This window comes from Heliangelus exortis, chromosome 1, assembly GCF_036169615.1.
Source record: "Heliangelus exortis chromosome 1, bHelExo1.hap1, whole genome shotgun sequence".
NCBI lineage: Eukaryota > Metazoa > Chordata > Aves > Apodiformes > Trochilidae > Heliangelus > Heliangelus exortis.
In genome coordinates this window covers 25,349,400-25,374,364 of record NC_092422.1, presented here as the reverse complement: position 1 = coordinate 25,374,364, position 24,965 = coordinate 25,349,400, and the positions used below count along the sequence as shown (strand labels likewise).

General features: G+C 41.6%; 1 protein-coding gene across 3 annotated transcripts in view; it reads right to left on the bottom strand.

The window, feature by feature from the left end:
* LOC139793452 (complement C4-A-like) overlaps nucleotides 1-24,965 on the bottom strand; it is a 51,550-nt gene that overhangs the window by 4,625 nt on the left and 21,960 nt on the right. For 2 of the 3 annotated variants that reach the window (XM_071738171.1, XM_071738180.1), the window contains 18 exons: nucleotides 24,781-24,832; nucleotides 24,189-24,269; nucleotides 22,937-23,140; nucleotides 14,270-14,345; nucleotides 13,689-13,845; nucleotides 12,060-12,155; nucleotides 11,571-11,739; nucleotides 10,427-10,593; nucleotides 9,848-10,006; nucleotides 9,137-9,196; nucleotides 8,599-8,692; nucleotides 7,702-7,873; nucleotides 6,107-6,194; nucleotides 5,431-5,505; nucleotides 4,326-4,434; nucleotides 3,240-3,329; nucleotides 2,783-2,875; nucleotides 1,961-2,044 (listed from right to left, as the gene is read on the bottom strand). In XM_071738171.1, the coding sequence (XP_071594272.1) occupies nucleotides 1,961-2,044; nucleotides 2,783-2,875; nucleotides 3,240-3,329; nucleotides 4,326-4,434; nucleotides 5,431-5,505; nucleotides 6,107-6,194; nucleotides 7,702-7,873; nucleotides 8,599-8,692; nucleotides 9,137-9,196; nucleotides 9,848-10,006; nucleotides 10,427-10,593; nucleotides 11,571-11,739; nucleotides 12,060-12,155; nucleotides 13,689-13,845; nucleotides 14,270-14,345; nucleotides 22,937-23,140; nucleotides 24,189-24,269; nucleotides 24,781-24,832 (2,026 nt within the window). The remainder of the gene's footprint in view (nucleotides 1-1,960; nucleotides 2,045-2,782; nucleotides 2,876-3,239; nucleotides 3,330-4,325; nucleotides 4,435-5,430; nucleotides 5,506-6,106; nucleotides 6,195-7,701; nucleotides 7,874-8,598; nucleotides 8,693-9,136; nucleotides 9,197-9,847; nucleotides 10,007-10,426; nucleotides 10,594-11,570; nucleotides 11,740-12,059; nucleotides 12,156-13,688; nucleotides 13,846-14,269; nucleotides 14,346-22,936; nucleotides 23,141-24,188; nucleotides 24,270-24,780; nucleotides 24,833-24,965) is intronic. The other variant, XM_071738190.1, reaches the window with a different exon arrangement.

Below are 24,965 nucleotides of genomic sequence, written 5' to 3'. Positions count from 1 at the left end.
TCCTTTCCTGCCAGGCAGCTTTCCAGCCACTCTTCTCCAAGCCTGGAGCATTGCCTGGGATTGTCCAGTCTCAGGATCTTAAGCATTTGAGTTATTACTTTATCACATTATTATGTCATTTTCAGTTATAAATCTCCAATTAAAAAATTAAAATACAATAGCATCCAGGCAGGATTTAAGGGAAGCAATTGCTTAGGTTTTAGAGTCTATAAAGTGTGAAAAAACTCCATGATTCTGTGCTATTTTGCATGAGCTGCACTGTTTCCCTGAAGGACTCATAGGAAAGTGTGAGTATGAGCCATCCAAAACATGTGCACTAATTCTATTAATAATCAAGGTAATCCAAAGAGCACACATCAGCAAAATTATCTTTTGCTCCCAAACACAAATAAATGTTCCCACCATCTGTCCTCTGAATCAAACTTTAATTTGCAAGGATTGGTACTGAAATAATGCCAGGGGTCCAGGGAGTGAGAATTCACCCTACTAATTCTCACCTAACCTTGGTAATGGCAACAGCCAAAATAGCCCCAGAAAACACAGAAGATAGCAACTCTAGTTCAGTCAGGAGCTGTTTTGTATGTAGCACTTTAGTTTTTCTTCATCATCATGGCTTTGTGCCCCTTCCCAGCCTTTCCCAAGGCTGTTGGAGCTTGCTGATGTCATGAACTGCATCATCCAGCACAAACCACAAGGGATTTTAAAGGGGTCAAAAAGAAGATGAGAATGAGCCCTTTAACTTCAGATTTAAAGGATGTTTCTCTTAGCTGTCAAGAAAAAAAATCCAGTGCTTGCCCAAAAGCTGTGAGTACAAACAAAATGGGGCCCAGAGAACTAAACCCTGTAGGTTTCCTGAAGGGATCTGTGAAACTTTCTATCATGGTACTGTAACTTCCCACAGCTGCTGTTTGAATCACTGGGTACATTAACATTTCCCAGCATAAGGAGAGTCCTGGATATGACCAATGCTGTTTCAGGACTCACAAAGTGTGGACCTGATTTTCCAACAGGAAATGGACATTGGCCTCAGATCACAAGTTGTGTGCTGTGATGTACTGTGTGACACTGCCAGTCCCCCGGGCAGAGATCAAAGAAATGAGATAATGATTCTCTTCCAGACAGGGAAGATTTTGAAATCTTTGAAGTTGCTTTTTAGAGGCAATCTCTGGCTGCCAAATTCAAAACTGCCAACCCCATGATATCACAGTGGTTGAAGGCTGAGATGTCACCTGACAGCCCCTCCACAAATTACTTTGAAGAATATCAGCATTCACTGATGCTGCTGATAAGGTTCAATGGGTACAGCTGGAATGGCAGGCCTGCCAAAGAACGTTTTCTGAGAAGAGTGCAAATCTTAGACTGCATCTAAAGAAACAGAGAGAAAGTCTTCTTTGTTGTTATCGCTATCATTAAATCAAAGTTATAAAAGTTTTCCTCTGTTCAGTGACTACAAGCAAGTCATTGTGGACAACTCCTGGCCTGTTCTGTAAGGGTTCAAATATTCATCTAGCATCAAAACAGAGGTCAGAGGATGTGTCTACAGTGCAAACAAATGTGGCTCAATAACAGCAGTTTATAAAGTGAAACAGATCGTGCAGAAGACCTAATACCCACACTATGCATGTTTTTGGAAGGTTTATCTTATACTAGCTGTAGTTTGGAGCTATGGACTGAATGCAGCTGGAATGTGTCTTGAGTTTAAATTCATCTGAAGGGGTTGAATCTCACGTGCTCTGGATTGCTGAACAATGTGAGCCAAAGCAACCAACCCCTGACCTGACCTGAGCAGTGAGGTAGCAGCACCAAATGAGCCTCGCAAGAAATCAGTCTCCTTGCAAACTTGGAGTAGAAGTGTATCTGACCTTTCTTTCTACAGCAAAAGAAGACATGCATGGCTCAGACATAATCAATGTAGTTTTCCTACAGGTGAATGAAAGGAGCCAAACATTTTGATACTTACTGGCTTTAAGGATCCTGTGGATTTTGGCCTCATAGTAATCAAAAACATTCTTCTGTGTACTGCTGAGGATCTCCACTTCATACACTGCAACAAACAACTGTGTGAGGCCATATGGAAATACGAAATTATTTCCAAAACTGGAAAACTGCTTTAACCAGATGTCTATTTACAGAGGCTGGTGCACCCACCAATTGTGAGGATATGAGAGACAATGGGATAGTAATCCTGTATACCTAATATGCTTTTAGAGTATTAATCATCAACCTCTGGACTTGTGTGGTTTTTTTAAAGAAGATGCTATATGATCAGTTTTTCACCTTTTTTCCTTTCCTTCTGTTAGCAATTAACTTACTGAAGCTGCTCAGCTAGTCTTTCTTCAGTAGCTCTTCCAACTTTCCATCCAAAGAAAAGGCCAGAAAGGCAAATTAACAAAGGAGAAAATATTTGCCTGGCTCCACAGAAGAAGCTACCGAGCTATGGCATATCATGGAAAGCCTGCTCTTCATCTCTGTCCTGTAACACTAGAGATGAAGTGGATGCTGGTTCTCACACCACAGGTCTTTTCCAACCATGTAGCAAAATGTTGTCCATGTTTCCTGCCCCCAACACCTAACTTCATCTTCCTGAGACTTTTACTTTTCCCTTTCATCCCCCTGATGACTTGAGTAGCACATGACTTGCTTCCATTTCAGCCTACTAGGCCAGATACAGAAACCCTACTCACTTCAGGAGAGGTCTGGGCATATAAAGCTACAATTTTTTTTCCTTATTAAAAAAAGAAGTATGTTTAAAATAAACTGACAATTGCCTTTCATGCCTTACCATAATCCACAATAGGATCGTAGCAGACAAAACTAACACGTGTGTTTGGTGTTAGGGATTTACTGAAAGTTGATCTTTGTCTTGGGCAGGGACCTAGGGAAAAGAAAATAAATATCTGTCTCTGTAGAAATGGAGATTTAAAGAGATAGAGTTTACATGTACTCATTGACTCAAAGTTATAACAAATAATAAAATAAAATGGGAGATAACCACTTAGAGGTGTGATGAAGGAATTTACATACATATGTGTATGTATGCAGGCATTACATTCAATTGTCAAATCAGTCATTGGTATCTTAAAAAAAATTTGTTTAATACTGAACATAGTAGAGGATGCTCTGTGTCCTGGATTATGCATTAGGATACTTACATAATATCTTCTGGGATTAACAAACAGGTTAATGGTTCTTAGAAGTAACTATCTTCTTTTAGACCTGCCTCTTTAGTCACTCCTTACCTTCTGCACACTGGCACACCTTGGCATTGCACACCTTTGACAGCATGGTGCTGTGCTCAGGAGCACTGTAGAACACACTGCACTTTCTATCTATGGAGAAGAAACAAAAAGGGTTGTCTCAGGGAGCTCAGCTGCAAATGCCTCTGCAGCAGATCCTACATTTGCAGCCCAGCTTTGCCCTGGCCCAGAGAAATCAGAGCACTAGAGATCACATCAGCTATCCAAGAAGCCCTATAACCTGGGCACCCAGAGATCACCTTGCTTTTCAGCTGGGCAGCAGCTTGGGTTGTTTCTGGGTTTTTTTGTTTGTGGGTTGGTGGGGTTTGGTTTTTTTTTTTATTGGGTTTTGGGGGTTTTTTTGTTTGTTTTTTGGTGGTTTTTTTTTTTTTTTTTTTTTTTGTTTTTTTGTTTTTTTGAGGGGAGAGCATTGTTTTGGATTCTTTGTTTAATTATTTTTCTGGTTTGGTTTGGATTAGGTTAAACCCTCTGAAAAACATCCATCTTTCCATCACAGACTCTACTGGTTCAGAAGGAGGTAGAATCACCATTAATTAGGGGTCTAAACCTTGGATCTTGGATCACTCAGCTTCAGGCAAGGTACAGATTTGACCTAATTTTGAAACATTGTTTCCATAATTTTGGTGAATGGGGATTATTTGCAATTAACCTCCTTTGAATGGGGAGTGAGACTGGTTTCCCCAGCAAGCACAGGACATAATCCAGACTTCTAAGACTGCCTATTTTGGATGGATGGAAAGACAGTCTGACCAAAAAGATAATATGAATGGAACTTGCTTAAAAGTATCATGAAAAAACAGGAACTCAGGAAACCTGATTCAAAAGTCTATGAGTGTAAAAGTTTGTATTTTCAGTCTGTTTGCAGTAAGGGGCTCTTCCTGAGAGGATCTCTATTTCCATGGTCTTAAGCCATTGTACTAGAAGAGAGCAGTTGAGGCAGCTTATTTTCAGACCTAACAAAAGCATGAGTTTCCACATGCTACATCAAAACCACCTTTTTATAGACTGGAATTTGTTCTTGAGGGTCTCTTTTCCAGTGAATTATGTATAATTTTCCTGTGCCCTTACCTGGGTTGTAAAAATCATAAAGGATGGCATTTGCTGGCTGGACCAAACCCATGGGATTGATTTGCTCTGCACCAAAAGATATACAGTCTGGGTCTGGTCCAGTTGTGATCTGGAGAAAAGAGGAACAATAGTTGTGATGAGCAAATTGACTGTCCCCATTCAGTTCCTTATTCATTTATGCCTGTACTACCTGTTGAATACTTGTTTCTGATGGCAAAGGTGAATTAATCCTGGTGTCTGTATCCTCAGCTTGAAGAAGGCATTCCCTTTCATTCCATTAATTTACTGTGAGATTTGGTGGATGAGCTGAGTCTGGTAAAGGTAGTTTTGTGAGACGTGTGAAAGTGTCCTCTGCCTGAAACTCTCTGATCTGGACTCACATCATCACTGCTGTGCTGTTAACATTTTGTCTTTTGAGTAAAGCCACCTGGCACTGGAGTAACTGGGTCTTACATTCACCTTGTATCACATACTGGTGGTCATCAGTCTATACACTTTTATTAGTAAAATGCTAAGGTCAGGGACAGCTTCTGATCTACAGTAATACACAAACTACCTAAGAGGACAGTCATAGTAGCAATACCATTTACATTTTTTCATTTGTCTGTTTTATGGTTAAAATAATCATTATCCTGCCTGTGCAGGACTCCCTTGCCTTGGCTGTGGAAATGAATCAACTCATGTGGGTCTAGGGCCAAGTCATTATCCAAAATATGTTGAAATATACACAGGAACTTGAGAGCTTGATGAGCATTGGTCACTATCTGTACTTAATCCAGAAATACTGAACTTCTCATGCAAGGTTTCCATGTGGGATTGACACAACCACCAGTTACAACCACCAGTTAACACTGTTAATCTTGAATAAGAAACAGCTCTTCTGTCTAGAGAGGAATTATTTTTGGTGCCAAAGCCAAAATATCAAACATGGGATCCATCTCCCAGAACACAGCAAGGTGGAGAATGAAGGTGCATGTTTTCCTTCTTCCCCTCCTCCTTCCTTTTTCAGTTATTCTCTAATAATATAATATAAAAATCACAGGGGGGCAATAGAGTGTGAAAAACAATAACAATTAGGTTTAAAAAGCAGTCTATATATGCTTACCTCACCAAAGTAGAGCAAAACCCTTCCTTTTTTGTACTCATAGTGCTGGATGTACTGGTCTGAAGACATCACCAGCTGCAGGAAAATAAACAAACAAATCAGAATGAAAAGACAGCAAAACAGGAACACCTTTGCTACCACCCTCTATATTCCAGTGTGCTTTGTTCAGCTGTCTGCTTTATTCTGCCCTCTTTATTCCTCCCTGAAAGAGAAAGTCCCTAGGGACATGAAACTGGGCAAACCAAATGCTCCAGAACCCAGAACTCTGTGGCCACCTTTGCAGAGTGCTGTGCCCCATGTCCCTGTCACTGTGCCCTGATGGCAGCTGCCTCTAAAAGTTGTGCTTGCCTTCCCCCCTCAGGCACAGAACAGACTGTCCTGGCAGTCAGGGGACAACAGTGCCAGTGGGGACAGAAATCCATGTTTGGACAGGCAGGTATTTCAGTGCCTTGCTGAGTTTTGCCCTGATCTCTGTTACAAAGGATTAAGAAAACCTAACTCTGTTCATGACATAATTTTCATTTCTTGTATATAAAAAAAAAAAAAAAAAAAAAAAAATATCCAAACCCTGCTTTCCCTTCTTTATTCTGTGGACTTTGAAAATATTTAGGAAGACAAATTTTCTATGGAAAGGGCTATAGCTATAAGAGATTTCACAGAAAAGTGTGTTCCTAACCTGCTCAAGATCCTTCCTGTCAGGCTCCAGGCCACTTAGCAGAGTGAGATCAACCAAGGACATCTTTGGTGCATTGGAACCCGTGGACCTTTAGAGGGGAGACAGTCACCAGTGAACATCTGCACTCCGCAGCCAGATTGCACTGAAGAACTTGGCTCTTCAGACTCACTAATGGTGAAACAAAATGTTCCACTCCACTTAACTTTCCTAAGTGGATTTTAATTGAAATACAGCTGCCTACCTCATTAAATGCCATGTGGCAAAAATAGTCATCTATGGTAGTTAATGGTTATCTAAAACCCAGGTGTCTTGCCTGACCTTGTCATCTAGGCTTTCTTTCTGGCTGGTAGGCAGAAACAATCACCTTCAAAAGGCAGCTCATCCCACCATAAAAACACTGTTGAAGATTGGGAATGCAAACAGTACTGACAAAGTGTCTGTTCTCTGTTATCTAGAGTGTGGATTGAGGAAATCAGCTTATCCAAATTCCTTATGAGCAAAATCAAATTTACATCACCTTTGCTGTCCAAGGCAATAATCCTCATCACTCTAACTATCCACTAAGTATATACATTGGACTTCCAGTCCTTTCTGCTTCCACCTTCTCAAAAAATCAGGTAGCTGTGTCATTGCTGGAAAATGCAGTTGTGGTATAGTGATATAGTCAGTGCTTTCAGTTTTTCTCCTCTGTCTTAACTCCAACAAAGGGAGCTTCACAGTATTGTTTAAGCCTCAGCAATGTCCTGCAGGACAATGGATCTGACAGCTGATTGAAAACAATGCTTCAGCCAGCACGTGATTCACTGAACTCATGTTTAAGTAGGAAAAACAAAACCTGGGAATTAGGGTAACTCGAGTCCTCTCCTGCTATTGTTCTTTCTACCGTTTTGGAGGAGGGATAAAAATCAGTGCCTTTGAGGCTTTATCAAGAGTCAGTGGAAAAGCTAAATTCTACAGGGGAGCAAACTCTGCTTCTGCTACCCTGCACCTCTCTAGAAGGGGAACTCAGGGCAGCCACTACTTTGTGTCTCTGCAACTCCCGCCAGACTGCGAAAGGGAGAAAAAGCAGGTGTTTTGGTCTGATTCTGCCTGGGAGGATTCCTTTCTTACTAGCTCTGCCCTTGGCCACTTCTTGATTGCCACAATGGGGTATCCCTTCTGCCTCCTTTAGTCTCTGAAATAGTGGTAGACATCTTATCCCTTCTGTTTTGCAAGGCCAGAGTGTGACCATGAAGGAACTAACAGTATCTCTCCAGAAAGCAATGACACTCTCTAAATATGTTATTACTGTATTCCAACTTCAACTTTCTTTAATAAAAGACTTCTTTCAACTCATTAGCCAGGCAGCTGCTTTAGAGTATCTCCAGAGTCTGATGGGGTAGAAACTGAAATGCACATATAAGGTCTATGCAAACTGTCTAAACCTCTTGCATCTTGTGGGAACCTATTCTCCTGCCAAAGGAGAGGGGTTGCAGGTTCACCATGCATGCAGATCACCATGCTGGATGCTGAGCTTGCAGGTATGAAGAGGGTGACCAAGAAGAATTAGAAACAAAAATGAATGCATTTTCTAATGAACAGCTATCCAGACCTACCTGACACAGACTTTGTACTGCAGTGGTCCTGCTTTACTGGGAGAGACCACATCCCTTTTCCTTCTGCTGTGGATATCAAACCACTCGATTTGAGACAGTGGCTCAAACATGCTGTTTTCTGCAGCAACTGAGTCTTCAGAATAATCATAGCTTTCATAAGAGTATTCAGGTTCTGGAGATGACAGACATGATCAGTCATGCAGAAATTTGACCAAGGATCTGGTAATTAGTTCCTTTATGTATAATGATAAATACCAGTGGGCAGTCATGCAATCTCTATGGGTTTTATAAAAGTTTGCTGTATCAGTATTTCTAATTCATTTAGAGTTAAAACTTTAGGCACAATTATAGTCAGGGGAACAAACAGATCTAGCTAAAACATGGGTTAGGCTATTCATAGATATGTAAACAACAATCCCTGCCTCCAAAACTTAGATATTCAAAGAGAAAAAAAGTCAGACATTGGCAGTGAGGATGGTGAGTTCACACTTGAGAGGATGGAAAACAGTGTTGCTTATATGAGAAACCTATGACAGATCTGCCCCAGAAAATTTTTAAGGCCCCGTGGTAAGTCCCTTACTACTCCAGGAACTGAGCTGAGCTTTCCCCTCAGGGCAGTCAGGAGCACCAGGAAGGGAATTTGCCTCCTCCCAGTAGCAAGGAAGAGTTACTAATAATACCCATGTACGTGTCAGGTATCTGCTGCACCTACAGTCTTGCAGATAGTTACAGAACTATTTATTAATAAGCTGAATGAAACAACAGCCAGACAGAGTTCAGAGGGCTCTCTCTTATCTTGTTTCATTCATTTATTCCCACTTTCCAAGGATGGAAAGCCATAAAGTATCATTAGCAGGTGGCCAAAAGTGGTACCCAGCCCCTCCCCTTTTCACTCACCATCATACTTAACTCTTCCTTCCACTTCCACTGTCAAAATCAAATCATTACACGAGTTGTTCTTCAGCTCAGAAGACCAGTACACTTTTAATACCTAAGATGGACACACAGACAGCCAGCTACTAAATATATAATTCAAATGACAAGAGATTTACACATCCAGGATTTCAGCAAATGTTGATGGGGCATGGGATTGTGAAGAGAAACAGCAGACTTCCAGAGGCACAGACTGGTCACAGGGGACTGCTGTCTATAAGCAGGAGATGAAAATCACAAATAGTGTGGGACCTTTGGGATAGTTCTTTCTTTTCAAGCACAAGTGGGCCTTGTAAACTCCATCCTCTTCTATTAACATTGCCACCCCTCAGAAGTAAAGTTAAAAACAGGACAACTTGACTGCCCATCAAGGCAGTCTGTAGGCCCCAAATTTGAGGTAGGAGAACAATTGATGAAGACACAGCAAGTAATTTCTCACTGTGTTTCCAAAAACAGTTTTAAAAAGTCCAATTGGACTCCAAATTTCTGGTTTACAGCTTACACTCATCGTCCCATTTCCTCTGCCATGTACAGACACTTGAAGTTTCCTCCCAAGTTCAAACTGCAAACCAAGAAAAAAAAAAAAAAAAAGAAAAAGAGATTTAGTCAGCATTTTATCAACTCAGAGCAACTGACCTATTGCTTCCCTGCAATCTGGGTGGTATTCTCTGCCTTTAACCCTCAGAACTGGAGTAAGGAAAACTATGGAAACAGAAGACCTCAAGTCTCATTTTTAACATGCTATGCTGGTGCATCTTACTCTGCCATTCTGGGGCCTAGGAGACATATTTTCCCAGCTTCACTCTCTCCTTTGATTTGACATTTTCACTGGTCCCAAAGGCATTGAATATCAGAATATATTCCTCTTCTTCCTCATTTCCTAACAAGACTTGGGCTCCTGGCTGTTCTTCACTACTGGGGGAGATTCATATCATCAAAGGCCTTGGACAGGCAGGAAATGGTGTCTAAAGTGTCTAAGGGTGTCTAAGCATCTGTTGGTTTCTTTCTTTTTTTTTCAAAAGGATTCTGTTGCTTTACAGATTAAATTATTTAAAAATACTATAAACTACGTTTATACTATAAACTACTATAAACTACTACTGTAAAGCTACATCATGATTGCTTAACATAAGAAAACCTGGGCTAATTGACCCCATGTCTCTCCTCAGTGTTTTGAGTGAAAGAAGCACTGAAACAATGGATGATTGTGCACCTCTAGCTTCTTGTGAATCGTGTCCTCAGCATCAGTCAGAGTAATACTGTAGTCTTTTTGTCTTCCAGGTGTTCCCAGATTCACAGTCAGGTTGGTGGATGCAGTGCTCAGTGTCTGTATGCTGTATGCTGACAGAGCTTCTAGGGCCACCACTGTGTCCTAAGGGAGAAAGAGATGCAAAAAATTTAACAATCTTGCCAGGTTATTTCAACAACATGTATGATGACATGATTAGTCATCTGGAGCTATTTTTCAGTTTATGTTTTTTTCTCATTTGAAGTTCTCCTGTGTCTGTCTATTCCTACCTGCACAGACTATTTCACTTCCCAACCTCCTAAAATCACTGTAGTTCTGACCCTCATTTATCATAAGTCTGCATAAAGACAAGGAATTTTTGCTTGTTTATAAAAACTCTATTTTGACTCATTTTTTATTAATGAGCCAAAGTCTTTAGTGATTCAGAGACCAAAGAATTTCAGGATTAACTGTTATGATGCTCTCAAATCTAAAAGAAAGATTCTATGAGGTTTCCATTTTCTTCCCACCCCCTGAAACTCCACTATACTGGAGGTCAGGCACCTGTGTAGAACAGTATCCTCCACCATAATTCCTTCTTTCTGTCAGCCACGTAGCAATAGGCCTTGCATACTCCATGTCTTCCAGGAGCAGTGTTTGAAGCAGTGCATAGGCAGTGGTTTCCACTGAGACTGCATCGTTGCCATTTCCCCAGTAACGCTGCTGCTTTTCTGCAAGAATAACCCAGTCTTGAATCCCCTTGGTAAAGAAATTTGCCAAAAATGGCTGGTTTTCTACACAGCTGATAGTTCATGTCATGGCCCTGAGGAACCACAAGACACAGATGCTGTCACGAGAGCAACAAATCTGTTGGGAAGCAGAGATGGTGGAAAAGGAAAACCCCAGTTTTCAGTTTTAACTGTCCAGTTTCCAATTAAAACTGTTCAGTTTTAACTTTTTTCCAGTCATCACATCTAATGACCCTGTTGTACAGCAATGTCCATCTGATGGTGTGGTAGCATTGTGTCTGGTGTTCCCTGAGAGACAGTAGTATTAATTATGCCTGTAAATCCAGTCTTGATTAAGGAGATGCATATTCCCCATGCTTAAACTATGGCTACTAAACTGTAATGAATTTACCAAAAAAAAAAAAAAAAAAAAAAAAAAAGAGAGAGAAATTAATAGTGTGGCAATGCAGCCACACAACAAACCAACTCAGCATTGACCACAACCAAAGTGGGAAGAGGTGACATTCAGGTGGAGTTGGAACAAACCACTTGAGGTGGGCTGGAAATTATCCCTTTCCCTCTTGATCACAAATCCAACCTGGACTACTCCCATATGTAGTTTTCCACTCACACTTCAGAGGTGTGGAAACTCTGGTAGGCAGCAAAGGAAGCAGAGAAGTTAAATGACTATTTACAAGAGTTTGTTCCAATTTTGATATCAAGTAGGATCATGATCCAAACTTCACCATGCTCAGTTGTCACTTCATAATGATACTAATTATATAAATCACATATTACAATTTCAACATTGAAATATTTAGGATGTAATTTGAATAATTAAGTTTATTACACACACACACACTTCTATAAAATCAAAGACTTAATTTTCTTGAATTTGTTTTGATCATGTAGGAGTGCTCAAAGTGCTCTAATTTGACAAAGTGCTTTCTTTCTGAATTTTTAAGACTGCTTACCAGTACCTGCATCAAAAACAGAACAGCCCCTTAATTTTTCTTTAGCAAATCGAGCTCCTTCACTATCAGACTTCACAAGTGTCAGAGCATAAGCAGTGATGGCTGTAGAATAGCAGTTAGCACTCCTTGGAAGTTGGTTTCTCATGTAACCCACTGCTTTGCTAATCACCTGTACCTGTGAAAACAGAATAGATCCATTTGAAAAGGTTATTTGGACCTACTGACTGTTACTGCTAGTGAGAGTACTGGGAAATTAGAATACTTCACTATACATAATTTTTGAGACAATTTTCATAACTTTTGCGTATGATTGAAGTAGTGCATACCTCAAAACACTTGGTTCTACATTAGGACACAACATATTTTCATAACCACCAGAGATATAAATGCACTTTTACCTCCCCATTATCATTATCACCATCATTACACAGTATTATGAGCAGAGAGCAGGGTGTGCAGGCCATTGTGCAATACTTAAATAATCAGTCTCCCTACCACATCAGGTGAGTTGTAGACCTGGAGAGCCTTTTGCAATGCTATAGTTACAAAGGCTGTCAAAGCCAAATCCTCTTCTGCTGACCTAATGCCACCCTGAAAGATGAAACATGAAAAGTTAAATGTGCATTTACAAGCTTATGATTAAACTTAGAAAATCACTTGTCATAAAGTCAGGGACCTTCTTGTCAAAGCATCTGACCACGTAGTTTTAACCACTGGTTAAAAAGCTGGTAGTTTTACACTTTAATCTTGCACAATAACTTGTGTCCACCTAAAGTAAATCTTCTATAAATGCAGTCACCTTGCATTCAACAATGTAAAGAGATCAGGAAATTGCCACATCCTTTAGTTGGTAATCATATATTTAATTATTTAACTTATAGTTAAAAGTCTACCACTTCTCATTGGAATATTCATGGTTTCAATTTCCAAGCACTTCCTATAGCCTAAAGAGCCTTTTAACTCCCAGAACTTTTCTCCTGCAAAGGTATTTACACTCTATTTCTTATACCTCTTCTTGATAAACTAAACACTCATCAGCTTTTTTCTGTAAAGATATGCATTTTTCATTCCTGTTATTCTTCACAATTCTCTTGCTCATGCTCTTCTTTGACAGTAATCTTAGAATCCTAAATGACTTTTGACATTAACCTTCTCCTTCACTCAGCCCCAAATGTTTATTCTTAGGAGACAGGTTGCTTGCTTGGAAAGACTTAAGCCTTTGTACAAAATTATCGTGCACAACTCCTGAAGCAAATGTAAACCAGAAGTATCTCAGAATGAACAGAGGTCAAAAAAATCTTCGCTAAGTTCTTGAACTGTTTTCCTCCTCTTACCAACAGTATAACACCAACTGTGGAACTGGCTTTGAGGGTAAAAGTCTCACTAGTGATTTGACAAAGAAAATTTATAAAATTATTGCATTTTTTGATATAAGATCTCTACAAAGGTATCTTCATTTTTAGTAAAATTTGGAAGATGTGCATTATTTACATATTTTAGATGCATGGACAGCGTAACAACTTTGTGTTTCTGCACACTAATATGAAATGTATAGAATAACAATTGGAAATTCAGATTAGTTATAATGATGATGTCTTTTCATCATGGAAGTGTTTAAATGCTGAAACAGGTTACCCAGAGAGACTGTTGGATCCCCATCCTTGGAAGTACTCAAGATTCAGCTGGACATGGCCCTGTGAAATCTGATCTAACCAGATCTCTTCTGAGCAGGAGCTGGACTGGTGACCTCTGGAGAGTCCTTCAAAGCTAAACTACAATTCTGTGGCTCTATTGCCTTTGCTAATAAAGGGCATACATTTTTACCAAGCACAAAACTCTGATAACTAATTTTCAAAGTTCTCTAGAAGCATAGGTCAGCTGCAAAATTATCTGAGACTGGATTAAAACGATAAAACTGATGAAATATATCTCTGATGAACTGATGAACTGCATCTCTGACATAACAGACCTTTTAACAAATTCATTTGACATTACAGATTTTATACCTGTTACATTACAGATTTCTTTAGATACTTTTCGTGTTGCTTAACAACTTGCAATACTCCTTTCAATCCCTAGCAGCCTTATATATGCAACAGATTTTTCTAAATATGGATGGTTTACCTGCATAGTCCTGTCCAATACTGGGTGGTGGTCATGGAATGAATCATCTTCCTGCTGTTGCTTAATCAAGTAGGAAACTGAGTTCTGTATGTGGCTGTCTTGGATACTAATGTATTCTCTGCACCTTATGAGCACTTTAACAATGAATGCAGTTAACCTGTACAAAAGAAAATGTTCTAAACTTGTGCTGATGTATTTATAGGAGAGTATATTGGCAGAAAAAGAAGCATACTATGGTATATATGGTATATGGACTCATATTCAACACAATGCACTCACTGGAAACTAGTGAGTTAGCATTTGGTATCAGTGTGAACATTTCTACTCTGTGACAAATGGAAAATAAACAGTGGCTCAGTAAAAGTCTCCTTCATCAAGGACTAAACATGCTCTGACTGACTACCCATGACAAAGATACTTAGGCAACACCATGCCTACCAGATTTCAAAAATCCTCCCCCCCAAAACTTCTGATGTATCAAATTATAATAGAGATATTTTTGGGGGGAAGAAAATCCCCCACAGCACAAAAAACAAACCAACAAAACCCAAGCAACCAAACAAAATGTAAAATATACTTACCATACACTACTGGGGATGCTTTTAAATGCTCCATAGGAGCCATCCACCTTCTGAAATTCAAGCAGTCTGGTATAACCTGCATGAACAGGACAGCACATAGCTGTTCAGAGAATATACATATTTCTTGGGCATTTTCATACATTACTTGTATTTACATGGACATGTTCAGTATTGAAAAGTGGAAGAGTACATGGAGGTGTTCACTGGTAAAATAAGCAGGAAATGACTCAGTTATCAGGCTTTTGACACAGAAAAAGGCTTAGAAAGCTCTCTTTCTTGTTTGACTTAATTGGCCCATCAGAATAATCTGAAAACTGCAGGGATCTATAGTTGAAAAGCATTTTCTGTGTAGTGAATCTTGGGAAACCTATTTCCCATTAAAGACAACTTTTCAAGCTGTTCACTTTATGGTACATGGAATCAAAAAACTATACAAAACATCATCTCTTGAGTCAGACACAGGCTTAGAAATCGTGAGCTGGGGCCTCATATCTTCACTGCTATTATCTTGACAAAGTCTGTGTCATAGCTGCACCACTAATTTTCTACCCTGGTGAACTTTGATAAGAATCAATAAAAGTGTACTCTAGGGACTAAATGCTGCTGCTAATTTCAAATACTCATCAGCAGGACTTCATGTCACCTGAGACAATCTTAGGTAAATAGGCAAAGTACTCAATTCTGCAACTGTTAGCATGTGTCACGGTTTAACACTGGCCCGGCAATTAAACCGAGTAACAGACGCTCTCTATTAATCTCTCTCTCCTCCCTTATAAGAAAGGAGAGAGAATAAGGGAGAGAGACTTATGGGTTGGAAACTAAACTACACAACTTTAATGAAACAGTAATGATAAATAGGAAAAATTAATAAATATATACAAATATACAAGAAAAGGGATACCACATTCCTCCTTCCTTTCCCCCAATAGCTCTCACGTCACCACCGAGGCTGCAGGGCAGCTCTGGGAAAGTCCAGGCTGGACTCCTGGAGTCGGCAGCAGTCAGGAACTGGAGGCAGGAACACACAGATAAGGGCTGGCACGGATCAGGAGCACAGGCAGGCAAACGGACGGGATCCTTCCAGGATGCCGGGGTGAAGGAAAGGGAAACAGGGAAGGCAGGAAAGGCAGGCAGCCGGAAGCTGGAAGCAGGAAATCTGGCTTGGCCCTCGTGATCCCTCAAATTTATACTGAGGATGACGTATATGGGATGGAATACTCTGTTTGGTCAATTCTGGCATCTATCTTGTCCGTTCCTCCCCAAAGGAGGGATGCAGGTGGGACCTCTTTATGTTTTCCTCAGAGCTGAGCAGTGTCCTTGGCTCTGCATACCAGCCTCTAGCAGTAACTATAAACATCAAGTGTTATCAGTCCTAGAAACACACACTGTCTGAGAAACTTGCTGTTAATTTCAGCAAGTGCAACTACTTACAAGAGACTTAGCTAAAAGCAAAAGTACAAGACAGAAAATCACCTTTATCCTGGCCCAAACCAGGACATTCCACCCCTTATTCCATACCATTTGCGTCATGCTCCAATCATTACTATCTCTTATCCCTAAACATATCTATATACAAATTATTACTACCTCTCTGTGCTAAAATTCACTAAGTAATGAGTCTATGATTGCTGATGTTCATCTATTGTGGCAGATTCTCAAAAGAAGGAGCAATTTTCACAGTTCATGTTCATGGTCCACAAGTTGCAGGTTGCAGATGTTAACTTCAAGGAAGTTACTGGGTGCCAGCCGATGGATCTAGTTCTGATTTCACCATCACAAAATCATCCTGAAAAACACTCACAGAACACTGTTAGTTTGTGCAACAACTCACATAACGGTAGTTAAGGTGGGATACAAGTTCATGACTCCCAAAGAGTCCATGCATTACTGATTAAGCTAAACAAGCAGAAATTAGGAATTCTCACCTAATGTTAGATTCCCTTGTGGTACACATTGTACTTCTCCACCTTTCATCATCACCCACCAAGTGTGTCCAGGCCCTTGAGCGAAAGCAACCCCACGAATGGGTTTGCCTTTGCCCGAGGCAGGATAAACCCAAACTGTTTTTCCTAGCAGATTCTTTTCATGCACCACAGGCACTTTGTCCCCATCTACTGTGTGTAGAAGATCTGACTGAGCAGGACCAGCTCGATTGATGGAACCCCTGGTATTAACTAACCAGGTAGCTTTTGCCAAGTGTTTGTCCCAGTTTTTGAAAGTTCCACCACCCAATGCCTTTAAGGTAGTTTTTAACAGTCCATTGTACCTTTCAATTTTACCTGAGGCTGGTGCATGATAGGGGATATGGTATATCCACTCAATACCATGTTCTTTAGCCCAGTTATTTATAAGACTGTTTTTGAAATGAGTTCCATTATCTGACTCAATTCTTTCTGGTGTACCATGTCTCCACAAGACTTGTTTCTCTAGGCCCAGAATAGTGTTCCGGGCTGTGGCATGAGGCACAGGATATGTTTCCAGCCATCCTGTACTTGCCTCCACCATTGTAAGCACATAGCGCTTACCCTGGCGGGTTTGAGGCAGTGTGATGTAATCAACTTGCCAGGCCTCCCCATACCTATACTTTGACCATCTCCCTTCATACCACAGAGGTTTCAACCTTTTAGCTTGCTTAATTGCAGCACATATGTCACAGTCGTGGATAACCTGCGCAATAGCGTCCAAAGATAAATCCACCCCTCGGTCACGGGCCCATCGATATGTTCCATCCCTGCCTTGATGACCTGAAGCATTGTGGGCCCATTTGGCTAAAAACAGTTCACCTTTATGGTCCCAGTCCAGATCTATTTGGAACACTTGAGCAGCTTTATCTGCTCGTTGGTTGTTTTGATGTTCCTCAGTAGCTCGATACGAAGGTACGTGGGCATCTACGTGACGTACTTTTACATCAAGTTTCTCTAACCTAGCAGCAATGTCTTTCCACAGTTCAGCAGCCCAGATAGGTTTATCTCTACGTTGCCAGTTGTTTTGTTTCCACTGCTTTAACCAACCCCATAAGGCATTTGCTACCATCCATGAGTCAGTATAGAGATAAAGTTTCGGCCACTTTCCTTGTTCAGCAATGTCCAAAGCCAATTGGATGGCTTTGACCTCTGCAAATTGACTTGATTCACCATCTCCTTCATCTGTTTTTGCAACTAGTCGTGTAGGATTCCATACAGCAGCTTTCCACCTTCGATGGCCTCCTACCAGACGACAGGATCCATCAGTGAAAAGAGCATATTGTTTTTCATCCTCTGGTAATTGGTCGTATGGTGGGGCTTCTTCAGCCCGTTTTACCACTTTTTCTGGTGGCATTCCAAAGTGTTTGCCTTCTGGCCAATGTGTTATTGCTTCTACAATTCCTGGACGATCAAGTCTGCCTATCCTAGCTCTCTGTGAGAGTAAAGCTATCCATTTACTCCAGGTAGCATCGGTAGCATGATGGGAAGATTCTCTACCTGTGTACATAAAACCCAGTACAGGTAATCGTGGCACCAGGAGGAGCTGTGCTTCAGTACCAATCACTTCTGAAGCAGCTCTAACTCCTTCGTATGCAGCCAATATCTCTTTTTCAGTGGCTGTGTAGTTGGCTTCGGAGCCTTTGTAGTTTCGACCCCAAAATCCAAGAGGTCGGCCTCGAGTCTCTCCTGGAGCTTTCTGCCAGAGGCTCCATGTAGGACCATCACCTCCATCTCCGGTGTAAAGAACATTTTTAATGTCTGGCCCTGTTCGAATTGGTCCAAGGGCCATTGCCTGCACAATCTCCTGTTTAATACTCTCAAAAGCAGCTTGTTGTTCTGAGCCCCATTTAAAGTCTTTCTTCTTCCGGGTAACCTCGTAGAGAGGTTTCACAATCTGATTATAAAGAGGAATATGCATCCTCCAGAAACCAACAGTTCCTAAGAAGGACTGAGTTTCTTTTTTGGTAGTTGGTGGGGCCATAGCTGTTATTTTGTTAATCACGTCCATTGGGATGTGGCGACGTCCATCTTGCCACTTAACTCCCAGAAACTGTATCTCTTGTGCAGGTCCCTTGACCTTGCTTCTTTTGATAGCAAAACCAGCCTCTAGAAGGATTTCAATTATCTTCTTACCTTTCTCGTAGACTTCCTTTGCTGTGTCACCCCACACAATGATGTCATCGATGTACTGTAGATGTTCTGGAGCTCCACCCTTTTCCAAGGTATCATGGATCAGTCCATGGCAGATGGTAGGACTGTGTTTCCACCCCTGGGGCAGTCGATTCCAAGTGTACTGGATACCTCTCCAGGTGAAAGCAAACTGTGCTCTGCATTCTGGTGCTATAGGAATAGCAAAAAATGCATTAGCAATGTCAATAGTAGCATACCACCTGGCTGCCTTTGACTCCAGCTCATACTGAAGTTCTAGCATGTCTGGCACAGCAGCACTTAGTGGTGGAGTAACCTCATTCAGGGCACGATAGTCCACTGTCAGCCTCCACTCTCCATTAGGCTTTCTCACTGGCCATACAGGACTGTTGAAGGGTGAATGAGTCTTGCTGATCACTCCTTGGCTCTCTAGTTGCCGGATCAGCTTGTGAATGGGGATCACAGCATCTCTGTTGACACGATATTGTCTTCGATGCACTACTGAAATAGCATTCGGCACCCGCTGGTTTATAGTTCTCAGCAAACCCACTACAAAGGATTTGTCTGAAAGGCCAAACAAAGCATGCAGCCATTCTCCATTCTCAGTCTTAATAGCTGCAGTACCAAAGGACCACCGGTACCCTTTCGGGTCCTCGAAATCACCTCCCATGAGGTAGTCTATGCCAAGGATGCACGGAGCATCTGGACCAGTCACTATCGGGTGCTTATGCCACTTTATTCCAGTGAGGCTCACATCAGCCTTCACAATAGTCAGTTCTTTGGATCCCCCTGTCACTCCAGAAATAGTGACAGATTCTGTCCCTTTCTGATTCGATGGCATTAGTGTGCACTGTGCACCAGTGTCCACCAAGGCTTTATATTTTTGTGGCTCTAATGTGCCAGGCCATCGAATCCACACAATCCAATAAATTCGGTTGTCCCTCTCCTCCACCTGGCTGGAGGCAGGGCACCTCTAAGCTTGAGCACATACAACATTGTCAGTATGTGCATTACTGGAGTTTGCATCCCCAGTACTCACACCTGATGTAGAGGGATCTTGAGTCACCAGCATATTTGAATTGGGTAACTCCACACTGGAGACTTGAGCAGCCATCTTTTTAGAAGGACCTCCTTTTGCCTTCGTCTTATTCAGCAACTTACGTACTTGCTCCTCTAGGACAGCAGTAGGTTTCTGATCCCACTTTTTCATGTCCTCTCCATACTCACTCAGGAGTGACCATAAGATTCCTCTTACTGAATTCTGTTTCTCTTGATTCCGTCTCATAGGAGGGCGTCTCTTCTTAATGGCTGCAATGCGGGGTCCTCCGTCTGTCTGAGGGGAAAGGGGTGAATGCAGTTTCTCAGATTGTCTCTTTATAGCTGAGACCCAAGCCCGACGAGGGGCTGTGACAGCATCTTCACACTCTCGTACTGTTTTAATCACATCACCCACAGTTGCATCCACATCTGCAGGAACCCATAGCATTACTGATAGTGTATGGTTAAAAGGTAGTGGTGCAGCATGCACAAACCTTTGCAGCATAGGTCTAGGGCACGGTACGTGATAAGGATCTTCAATGTCATCAGTATTATAGATCACGTCTCGTACAGCCAATTCCTCCAGATACTTGAGAGCTTTTCCAAGTGTGGGTGCTTTGACCTGTGGGCAGTCTATTTCCTCTTTATAGGGATATCTCTCCCTTACAGCTGCCAAGAGTCGCTTCCATAGGCTAGTGGTTCCAGCCTTTTCCCCAAATGCCCGATCAATACCTGCCTCTCTGGCCAGGGATCCCAACTGTCTGGCTTCCCTCTGAGTTAATGTTATGGTAGCAGCCCCATCTGTCCAGCATCGGAGTAACCAAGAGAGAAGTGGTTCACCTGGAAATCGGCTATAGTCTTTTCTCAGAGTACGCAAGTCTCTCATGGAATAGGACTGAACAGATTCTGAGTCTGAGTCCTCAGCTGACTCTGCTTTAGAGTCTCTTCTAGCTGCTCTACGAGGAGAGGCAGTATCCTCTATTTCCTCTATCACCTGGTCGTCTTGTTCAGACTTGGAAGGGTTAAGGCTCATTTCTGATTTCCATTGTTTTCCTTTTCTCTTAGTTACAGGGTCAACAAGTAGCTGTGTGGGCTGAGGGGGAGAGGCTGTGGTATCTGCAGCAGTAGCAGCAGCAGGGCTTGCTTTCTGAGCAGCAGCAGTGTCTGTGGGGGTAGAGACAGCAGCTGCAGCTGTAGCAGAAACACTGGCGATGCTGGCCGGCCTTATCTGAGTTGTGCCCTTGTGTGAGGGGGGGCGAGAAGCGGCTGGAGTGGGGGTGCTCTCTGTACAAGGAGCAGCTCTCACTCTCCGAACAGCAACCCTCGGCCTCCGAAAAGGCATGCTCAGTCTCATTATTGTGGTTTTTGTGTTTCTCCTCACCACTATATGAGAAAAATTAACAACACCCACCAGAAGATTGAGAAATGAAATGCTATTGTTACTAAAATCTGGGGGAGTCAGCCCAAAATACGATGGAATGGTATAATTTCCCAAATCAAAACTAGGAGTGTAATTACCAACCAAGTTTTTTATCTCTATATGAAACACTACTGCACCATGCACCATGATATACATCAGTATTGAGGACCCTATTGCAACGATGGTTCTTAAGCAGCTCATACGAAGAACAAACCACAAAGCAACAGCAATTCCAGCTGCAAAAAGGCAGATCGCATACCCTAAATACCAAAGGTACGGCGTGATTGGTTTAATCTCCAACCCTGTGAAATTTCCAAAGAACAAGGTCTGATTCCAGCTCAGCAAAGCCATTCTTCTACTGGAGTTGGAATTCAAACTATTCAAGCAAATTAGTCAAAATTTAAACTGGACTCGAGCCAATTAGCTCGGGCCCCACGTTGGGCGCCAATAAATCTGTCACGGTTTAACACTGGCCCGGCAATTAAACCGAGTAACAGACGCTCTCTATTAATCTCTCTCTCCTCCCTTATAAGAAAGGAGAGAGAATAAGGGAGAGAGACTTATGGGTTGGAAACTAAACTACACAACTTTAATGAAACAGTAATGATAAATAGGAAAAATTAATAAATATATACAAATATACAAGAAAAGGGATACCACATTCCTCCTTCCTTTCCCCCAATAGCTCTCACGTCACCACCGAGGCTGCAGGGCAGCTCTGGGAAAGTCCAGGCTGGACTCCTGGAGTCGGCAGCAGTCAGGAACTGGAGGCAGGAACACACAGATAAGGGCTGGCACGGATCAGGAGCACAGGCAGGCAAACGGACGGGATCCTTCCAGGATGCCGGGGTGAAGGAAAGGGAAACAGGGAAGGCAGGAAAGGCAGGCAGCCGGAAGCTGGAAGCAGGAAATCTGGCTTGGCCCTCGTGATCCCTCAAATTTATACTGAGGATGACGTATATGGGATGGAATACTCTGTTTGGTCAATTCTGGCATCTATCTTGTCCGTTCCTCCCCAAAGGAGGGATGCAGGTGGGACCTCTTTATGTTTTCCTCAGAGCTGAGCAGTGTCCTTGGCTCTGCATACCAGCCTCTAGCAGTAACTATAAACATCAAGTGTTATCAGTCCTAGAAACACACACTGTCTGAGAAACTTGCTGTTAATTTCAGCAAGTGCAACTACTTACAAGAGACTTAGCTAAAAGCAAAAGTACAAGACAGAAAATCACCTTTATCCTGGCCCAAACCAGGACAGCATGTTTTTAATCCCTACCTCTGCCCTTATTTTTTTTTCATTGATGGAATGTGCATTGCATGTCATTTGAAGATCATGAAGAGAGGTGCACAGTGTGGACACAACAACAATAAAAAGATCAGCTGTACCTGCTACTGTATTCATAACTCTTGGTCTCTACATCATTGCCTGTGCACTGGAACATCACTTCCACCTGCTGCTGTCCTGGCTTTGCTGAGCATCTAACTCCAGATCCCACCTTGGAGTGAGTTCCTCAAGCAGCAGCCTTGCATCTGTCCTCAACTCCCTCCCTGGATTGGTCCAAGGCTGTTGGAATCATTTAAGCTCATGTAATGAATACAGGAGTGTGGAAGAGAAAGTGCCAACAGCATGATTACCTCTGGGAGCTGCATTAATTGTCAAAAGATAATTCTCTTGCTAACTACAGACATCTCCAGCAGGGATGTTTATGTTTCAGCTGGATCCTAAGGACTGTCTATGATCTACGGGGAGAAATAAGCATTTTTAATATGTGATTAATCTTGATCTGTTTTGCACATCTACATTAGGAGGAAATTTTCAGCTGGCCTTTGCTGACCATTTACTCTGAAAAGAGCTGACATCGACCACCTCATATTTTACTTTCTGATTTTAAAAAAGGCAAGACAGAGAGAGGGTGGCCTGCGGATGTCAATATCTTGCAGCATCAGATGTGGGCAATTAGCTACCTAAATCCTGCTCATCAGTTCTGTGCCTCATGTCTGTCTGCAGACTGTGAGAGGCTTTGCTCTGTGGCTGTGTTCAGGGTCCTTTGGCAATGGCAAAGACAGTGCCAGCTGCTCCCTGGGGTTTTTGCTGCCTACCTTTTTCAATCATCTGAATGGCTTCTTCCTTCTGTTCAGGTTTCAAGTCCTCCCACTGCTTGCTGGCATCCAGGTACTCAAAAGCATAGACTGTAGGGGCCATTTTCACCATTGTTTGCTCTGCACAGCCTGTGGGCACTTTAATGAGTTTCTCAACTCCAGTGAGACTAAGGCAGTTTTCAACAGGGTCATCCATAATATTCCCTGTTGTGAAAAACACAAGCCATAATACACACCATGTTTAAAGTCAGCTGATGTAACAAGAAGAAAGGTGATAGTAAGTATAGGTTGACACTCCAACAGGGCCTGATGCTTCTCTGTGTTAATCCCTCTTTTCAGCTACTGACTTTGTAAGGCTGGAGAAGGACAAGGATTGGAACAGTGGAGAAAGGAGGCTGGGGCACTGAAGGAGAATGGAGGAGAAAGAACCTGGAGGCTACTGAAGGCATGGAAGCAAGGAGAAGGGGAAAGACAGGTTCTTCAGGTTCAGGCTGAACAAGTCTTGTCAAACCAGACTTGATCCTCCCACAGAGGGCAAAAAGATCATGCCTTAATCATGCCAAATTCTCTGTGCAGACCATTTGGTGTTTTTCTTTCCCCTCTCTGCAGTTTTCTTATTTGAGAAATTCAAGCATCCCCATACTTTAGAACAGGGATTTGAAATGGAAGCCAATAGTCTTCATGTCAAGAGTGCATTATTTTATATTTTCTGGGGAAAAAATGTTTTAATAATTAATACAAGTACTCACTAGGAGATGTTTTAAAAATACATATGCATAAGTATATATACATATATGTATACAATAATTTGATTTAATGAATATATGATTGCACATATCTTCTCTTTAGAAAAGCAGAAGTTTCCAGAACTTACACATCAGAGTTAGGCATTCTTATTTTGGAGTAATAAAGCAGATTTCTACAGAACTACATGCAGTGTGAAGTTACTAAAGAAGATGAAGTCTTCCCTTCTTCTCTGGCCTTCCCATAAAGTTAACCTGGGCACAGTGAAGCAGGACAGACTCTTATATAAAATATAAGAGAGAAGGAGTAATTAAAAAGAGGAAAGGTACTGAATCAGCCTTGAGGCAGTTTTATTTAATGACCTGAGCACACAGCAGACTGCTTGAGTCATGACAGAGAAATCAGGATGGAGTAGCATCTTGTTAAAATTCAGCAAAAAGGGAAATGTCACTTTTAACATATGGAAAAATTATAACAAATAACTGTAACAAAAAAAAGTTATGTTTACCTTGCAGGCTAACAAACACGTGGCTATCAGAACCCGGTACCATATCAGATGGTCTGCTTAGGTCGAGTGTGTGGGACTTTACTGTAAATAAATAATAAAGAGATCTACATCCAAACTCTTTCAACACAAAAACATACAGCATCATTTTAGAACAGGCTTTTCCTGTTGCCCAATTGCCATCTCACAGTTGATGGCAATTATGACAGAAATGTTATCAGAAAAGTTAAATGGAAATTTATGAATGGAAATATATTTGTATTTCTTATATTGATTTAATTTACAATTATTAGTAATATTTTCAGTTTGAACGAGGCTTGGGTTTAGTACCTTTTAAGAGCCACTGGCAAACAAGAGATGTCTACTTAATATTTAAAGAATGCTACCTTGAAGCTTATCCAAATAAATTTTAACCATTTAGAATTGACTGATTTTTCCTTTTTGAGTCTCATGCTGTGTATTGGATGAAGAGATCTGTGACAATTTTTGGTCAAACCAACATGTGTCTCTCAAGAAGTAGCTCACTGCACCCATTAGAAATTCATATCAGGCTTGTCCCTACCCCAAACCCCATCATCTTTTTTGTGTAACTTACAGTCACTGTTAATGCAAATGGTCTTTTCTTCTCTCTGTAAAACACCTTCAGCCTGTACAATTAAGGAAAGAAAAGTCAAAACTTTTGCAAGCACCCACAGCTGAAATAGAGTTGCATGGAAGCCATGCATTAGACCAGCAGGTGGAAGAAATAGGTTAGTTTGGAGTGAGATTTCTCTCCAGGTA